At 38.5% G+C, this 7,612-nt stretch overlaps 1 protein-coding gene across 1 annotated transcript; it reads right to left on the minus strand.

Moving 5' to 3' along the window:
* Positions 1 to 1,249: 1,249 nt before the first annotated feature.
* On the minus strand, positions 1,250 to 7,385 carry GKN1 (gastrokine 1). The gene is made up of 6 exons (XM_059407777.1): positions 7,340 to 7,385; positions 4,898 to 4,951; positions 4,425 to 4,562; positions 3,109 to 3,219; positions 2,132 to 2,279; positions 1,250 to 1,475 (listed from the first exon to the last, which is right to left on the minus strand). The coding sequence occupies exons 1-6, from the start codon at positions 7,349 to 7,351 to the stop codon at positions 1,381 to 1,383; spliced, it is 558 nt and encodes a 185-aa protein (XP_059263760.1). The 5' UTR covers positions 7,352 to 7,385; the 3' UTR covers positions 1,250 to 1,380.
* Between the last annotated feature and the right edge of the window lie 227 nt (positions 7,386 to 7,612).

Raw genomic sequence — 7,612 nt, forward strand, 5'->3', positions numbered from 1 at the left:
GGTAGATGTTTAACTGACTGCACAATATATAACCTAGAATTTTTATATCTTCCTAGTGAGTTTAATTTCTTATCCTGAAACAGTGACTAGACAATTCTTCTAAGAAACATGGGATTCATCAGTTTCCAAAAGTCAGTTATATGACATTGTATCCAGCTTGTGAATCACAGGTTTCTTTCTTTCACACTGCCAGTGACAGGGCAGTATGTAAGGCCTTGATGTTTGATGGGTTTCCACATTTCATGGCTTCAGGGGATTTTGGAAATTCTACTGCTCTGGTAGTACCTGTCATGTGAATAGCAAATAAATTGCATCAGCATAAAGAAAATTATTATAATTGCTTCCCAAGAAGGCCTGGGAAATATTGCATTTTTCCGAATGATGGAATTAATGTCTTTTGTTCTTATGGTTCTTTAGGGGTATCCTAACTGAAGACATTAGCAAGGATTAGATATCCTCTTATGGCATCAGGACTTAAAAAAAATATGTATGGGGAGCATTAACAAAAATGAACTGAGTTTCATATTGTCACACACAACATTTGGGGTCTCTATTTTTTCTGAGCTCTTTCTTCTTCAATGAAGACCCCATTGCTGCACCTACAGCAGGTGACTCCACTCCCCTGGTCAACTGTGAGTCTTTGAACCAAACAGGGTCAGGGAAAATTGGAATTGGGCCATTACCTCTTGAGGGGGAAAGGCATATAAACATGGGAGTTGAGGCTAAGATATTGGTTCAACCCTCTTCTGCCATGAGTATAGACAGAGCCATCTGCAAGATGGAAAGAAGAGAGAAGCAGAATTTAAAGAGGAACAGAGAAGAACTAAGAAGTGGCTTCCGGGAGAGAGAAGGGAGACGTGGGTCTTGATCTCAATATACTTCTTGGTTCCAGTCTCTTTGATTTTCTTGCCCTAAGATTATTTTAGACACTCCAATAGCCTTGCAGTAACCCCCCACCCCTCCTGGTGAAAGGTGGTTTGAGTGGATTTCTGCCCTTGCTGATCTGAAAGATTACTGTGCACATCAGCTGTGGATCCATCTTTGGAACAGTGGGATTGTCTTGGAGCCATGCCCAGAACTGTGGTTAGTAGTATCCAAAGCATCTGAAAGGCTTCTTTATAAGGGACAGGCCCTGAATATAAGCTAGCCATCGGGTCCCATGCACCTCAACAGCTTCCCACCATCATGTTGCACTTTTGAGCCTGTGCGTTCCAAACAGGAATCATAAGGAATTTAGTGCTAAGTAGGTTTATTAAAACTTGAAGAGGCCAAACATAATCAGCAGAAAACATTTCAGAATGACATGATAAAAATCATCAGAACCCACATTTTTTGCATCGACTCTTCTGATGACTAAACTCCAAGTGACTCTTTTTTTCTTTAACCATCAATTACTTGTCCACAGTAGGAAAAGTTGAGAAGCAACAATACATTAATATCGTAACAACGACTTCTGTAAAAGAACAGGCTGGGCCCTATTAAAAAGAAAAGAAGAGACCGTTATCAGTATCTTTTCAAGGACTCTTGTGTGTGTGTGTGTGTGTGTGTGTGTGTGTGTGACAGTTTCCAAGCTAGTTATGCACTAATTTCAAGATCAACCTACCTCTATCACCTGTCTAGCTATTTATCTAGATTTAATCAATCAATTCAGAGATTTGGAAAGTTGCTGTTATATTAGGTAGGTGGATACTTTGTTTATCTGCAAGTCATTCTTTGAAGGTGCAGAAATTAAGTGATTGAGCTGTAAAGAGTCAGTACATTCTATTGGCATTTTCTTTTTCCTTAGCAGTTCAGGCCTTCCTTTAAATATATCTTGCAGTAACTCCAGATCCACTCTTGAAAGGCAGTATTTACTTCCCAGTTGCGAAGAGCACAGAATCTAAAGCCAGAATGCTTGGGACTGACCCAGATAATAGACCTGTGACCTCTCCCTGTGCCTCAGTTTCCTCATCCAGAAAGTGAGAATAATAATAACTTATCGGGTAAGACTGCTGGCAGGAGCTCCTAATTTAACACACGGAAAGCACGAAGCAAGTGCTGAGTGGTCCGGTGTCTTCTATGGATATGCCCAAGAGTAGTCTGACAATTCCAGCAGCAATACCTTGGCATGTACTCCTGAAAGGCTACTCACCTTTGATCTCCTCAGCCATGTATGTTGGAATCCCCCTGCACATGCTAGCAATGGGTTTTCCTAACTTGCTCAGGTCACTGACTTCTTCAGGGTTGATGGAGTACCTCAGGCCCTTGGGAGGTGGTCCTCCTGGTCCTTCACCCTGAAGCTGAGTGTGGAAAGGAAGAGAGAGAATGAGCTCCCAACCCAGCGGTTTCTTGAATGAGGGTTGGGTACCAGGCCTGCAGGCAGTATTGCGGGCTACAGTTTTTTTCATAATCAGCATCCACCCTGTATATCTCAGAATTTCTATGTTCCAGAAGATTAAGCTGATGTGAGACCTCAGCTTCTCATAAAAGCAGAAGTCTGGGGTTAAATTTATTCTGAAGCTTGGACCTCATTGGATCACTTTATATTTTTTGAATGGAGCTGTATGATAATCAGTTTCTGAGAATGCTGTTTATTTTCTCTACCTGGTCAATGAAAGGTGACTGTTTTTCAGTTATAGAAACATGAACTCAGGCAAACATTTTAAAGAGCAATGGGTCTACTCTCCCTACTTCACTAAGGTTGGCAGATAAAATATAGGGCACTCACTTATGTTTGAATTTTAGATAAATCATATTGTCCTAAATATTGCATAGGACGTACTTAAGTTAAAAAACTATCCATTGTTTATCTGAAACGCCAACATAACTGGGTATCCACTATTTTCATTTCTAAATATAATAATCTCAACCCAACTCTTGTGGAAAAAATGTACTTGGGGAAGTGTAGACCGCTGCCATTGGCTTGAGCAGAACTTTGCTCCTCTAACAGAAAAGGCAGGTGTGAGCCACAGCACTGAGGGCTGGCTGCTCCTTCTTCTTAGGCCATTACCAGTTCCTCTTCCCTTTTTGTGCTGCACATGACAATGTACTGTGGTCAAGAGGAAATGACTGTGACCTCGTTATTTACTGACCTCCTTTGAGCCAAATTAAAAAGTCTTTTATTTATACCTTCTTTTCCTTCACCAATTTATCAAGAGTTTGAAGAGAGGGCATGGCGTCCTTGTTCATTCTATGCACAATGCATTTCTTCTTGCCAAAGAGTCTGACTGCAGCAAAGTTCTAGTAAAGAAGACAGTAGATAGTAAGAAGTAGGTTCCCCAAGGAGCTTTTCTTACCAAAAATCAGTTTGACCAGCAGAGGGAAATGGAACTCCAAGATTATGATGAACTCAGATCAGAGCACCGGATCTGGCCCAGTTTTGCAATCGTTTTTGTTGTTAACATTTGTAAGCCTGGAATACAAACTTCTTGAGGGCAGAGACCCAGAGTCTAACTCGTTGCTTTATCTTCAGGTTCTAGCATGGAGTCCCCCTGCACATGTCTGCTTTGCTGAAATAAACTTGAAATTGCTATCACATTTTATTCTCACATGATCTTCATACCATTTCAAGGAGACAGGTCAGACTGGGATTGGTTTTCTAGTTGATCACACGATAAAACTAAGATGATGAAGAGTTGCCTTTTTTCAAAGTACAAAGCTTGTTAAATAAAAAGCTAGTAATTGCAGAATTGGGTCTTCTAACCAGAGTCAAGTGATATTTTGGTTTGGTTTTGGTTTTTTGCTTCTCTTACCAATTAATATTGTCCTTTACATTTCCTTTTTTTTTTTTGAATTACAGGTGAAATGTCCATTTCTGTCTTTTTAGAAGCAAATTGAATATGGACTGAGATAGGCAGCAGTGATATTGTGCAGGTCTCTCCTCATTACAGAGGGTATCTTCAGGGAAGGCAGAAGGATGTTCATATTTGTCTAACAGCCCCACAATCCTTGGACATAGTAGATCCTAATTACTTTTCCTTGGTCTGAATTTTGACTGTTTGTGGGAAACATTAATAGGGTTTACATCTAGGGAGTAAAGCTGGGTGACCAAAATAAGCACTTTGACCTAGAACTCTATGCTTATGTGCAGACAAATGTTACTTATGATTTAAGTATCATAAGTAACAATGTTACTTATGATAAAGAAATTACTTTGCGTAGGAGTGCCTGGGTGGCTCAGTCAGTTAGGTCTCTGCCTTCTGCTCAGGTCATGATCCCAGAGCTCTGGGTTCTAGCCCTGCATCGGGCTCCCCGCTCTGCAGGGGAGCCTCTCCTTCTCCCACTCCCTCTGCTTGTGTTCCCTCTCTTGTTATCTCTCTGTCAAATAAATAAAATCTTTAAAAAAATAGAAATCATTTTTAATCCTTTTATGGTTAGCAGACATTTGTTGTTGTTAGAAAAGAAACATATTTGTAAAGAATGTAAATTGTATGTTGGCTACCTACAGTATTATAGTCCCAGAGGGTATTCCAGGAGTCCCATCCATTGTTATTGTCCACATTGGCCACATTATGCTCATTGTTGACGCTCACTGACTGCTGCCCACTTATACCACTGTTGCTGTCACCGCCAATGTTGATCTCCTGAAATTTATAAGAAATTGACAGTAATTTAATACCATGTTTCTTGGCAAATGCACTTTAGTAAGGCACTTCAAAAAGTTTAATACTGGAGCACTTGGGTGGCTTAGTTGGTTAACTCTCTGCCTTCCGTTCAGGTCATGGTCTTGGGGTCCTGGGGTTGAACCCCAAGTGTTCCCTGCTCAGTGGGGGGTTTGCTTCTTCCCCTCCTTCTGCCCCTCCCCACTCTGCTAATGCTGACTCTCTCATGGTCTCTCTGTCTCTTGTGTTGCGCACCCTCTCACATAAGGAAATAAAATCTTTTAAAAAATTTATAAAAAAAAAAGTTTAATACTTACATAGGAAGCAAGGGCTGGGGTCAGAAAGACTCCAAGAAGTCCAGCGAAGACAATCTAAAAATCATAAGTAACATTGGTCTACTATCACATGGCAAAAAAAATGCCCTCTTTTTATCTTTATCCAAGCTTACAAAAAATACTAATTTTACCACACTGTTGAGTGGTCCGTCTTTTCTTCTTTGACCTTTGTATTCTTTTCAGCCATAGAAAGTTTTAAAGAATGTAAGATTGTAGGAATCATGTTATTGTGGTGTATAGTTTTAGAAGTATTAATGTAGCTCTTATGAAAATATATGTAAGAATAGTATTATAATAATATATAATATATAGTATATTATTATAAATTATATGTACATTATATATAAATTTAAAGTATATATAATATATAATTTGTATATTCATTTATTTATATATTTATAATATATAAATATTTCTGTATATTATATATAATTTATATATTATATATTTATATATTATAATTATATACAATACATATGTATGTTATATATAATATATTTATATAATTATATATTATAGTATATAATTATATACTTCCTTTCTGGTTGGCAGAAAGGAAGTCAGGCACTGTATAGTATATGGTAATTATATAATATAACATAATAATATATATTATATAATTGTATATTATAATAAATATATAATAAAATAATAATTTTAAAAGAAGATTAAATTAAGAATTTAAGATTTAAAATTAAATTTAATTTTAATAAAATTTAAAATTAAATTTAATTAAGAAATTAAAATTTCTTATAAAAGTTTTTCTTATGAAAAAACTATGCATTTTGAAATATTTCATATTTTATGAAAAAACAGCATATTGAAAAACACATTTGACAATGAATAACATACAGGATATGAAAATGGATATAGGTTCTGAGAACTATGTCAGTAAATGATTTACTTTTCTTATTTGATCTGGAATACTTTCTTTCCTTCACAGACCTCCTAGAAAAAAAAGTACTCTTCTTATATTAAAAAAAATTTTTTTAAGCAACGGGTCAGTAAGCAGCCTGGCTGCTACTGAGGGACTGAGGGTGGAAAGTTTTGGCTGTCGAGTGTGGTTGGCAGAAAGGAAGTCAGGCACTGTCGTAGGGCACATGGATTAGTCATTTGTCACTGGGTACATGACATTAGTTATCAGAACACAGAGATTTTATAAGGTGCCTGATTCCGAGTACCTATTAGCATTTTCTTGGCCTGGGACAAACTGGTCTGAGATCTGTCCTAGTGATTCAAGCTAATTGTTTTATTTGCTTAATTTTTCTCCTGATAGCTTAAGAAGAGGTAAAAATGAGTCTCCTAAACAGTGAGAGATGGGGAAAATTTAAGAGATCTACTAGTACAACACAGTCCTTTCACATATGAGGAAGTAAGCTTCAGTTGTTAAGTAACATGGTCAACACTTGTCTTGGCTTGTCACAGCAGAACAAGGAGAGAAACCACATTTGACCTGGGCTCAGAGCGCCTTTTTTTTAAACTGTGCTGTTATTAGAGCTTACTTATAGATAATCATTTTACCTTTGCAACTTCACTCTGAAGCAGCGGCTGCTATAATATAATGTTTAGTATGTTAAAGCAAGAAGACATCCATCGGATTTCTAGCCTCCCTGTGTCTTGCTATAAGTGACACATAGTGCCACCAGTTACTTTGGTAGAATTCTGTGGTCTACCTGCCACGCTCTCAGCCTTTGATCTGGAGCCACAGGGGAAATGCTGCACTAGCTTCATGCTTCAGATGTTTTCATGGATAAATGACTATGGTCAGGATTCAGGCAAGCCGTTCTTACTTGGAGATCCATTTCACAGCAGAGAATGTGACAGTAAGTCTCTCACCCATCTCATTGTCGTTTTTCCTGAACATACTCGGGAGTTTTGGTCAGAAGAGGAATTCACTGGGGCGCTTGGGTGGCTCTGTGGGCTAAGCCTCTGCCTTCAGCTCAGGTCATGATCTCAGGGTCCTAGGATTGAGCCCCACATCAGGCTCTCTGCTCAGTGGGGAGCCTGCTTCCCCACTCCACCCCCCTGTCTGCTGCTCTGCCTACTTGCTATCTCTCTCTCTGTCAAATAAATAAATAAAATCTTTTAAAAAAAAAAGTGTGGGGGGGGGATTCAAGAATGTAGAGAAAGATCAGGCATTTTCTAGGGCTTAGGGACTGCCTACTTTGGGACCAGCCCTGAATCAGGAGGACTGGAAGGTAATTTCATTAAGATAGCATGAAATACAACATTCAGACAACTGTCTACTCCCAGTACAACTATCATTCTCCACAGAGATGCTTATAATTGCCATGATTCAATGACAAGAAAGGAGATTTTCTTAAAACAATGGTGAATTGTCCTAAGAAGCAGACCCCTCTTAGCTGAGAATGTTAACAATCCTTAATCATAAGATAATACATTCAAAAGGAAAAATCTACTCACTGTGAGCTTCATCTTGGCTTCACCAAAACAACGGGGTAGAGAAGAAGGCAGGCATGAACTCAGACAAGAACACTTCTCATATTTGTACTTACCTAGATTTACTCAAACTAGGTGTGACTAGGTTGGGCCAAAGATTTATCTTTCTTCATTTTCCATATCTGTGCCATGGTTCGGCACACCAGGAAGCCTTTGGGAATATCAACCTGCTTGCCAAGGCACTTTGACATGGAGCCCAGCTGACTCATCACTGTTGAACTTGAAGATATCCCAACA

This window comes from Mustela nigripes, chromosome 7 (assembly GCF_022355385.1).
Source record: "Mustela nigripes isolate SB6536 chromosome 7, MUSNIG.SB6536, whole genome shotgun sequence".
NCBI classification, from domain to species: Eukaryota; Metazoa; Chordata; class Mammalia; order Carnivora; family Mustelidae; genus Mustela; species Mustela nigripes.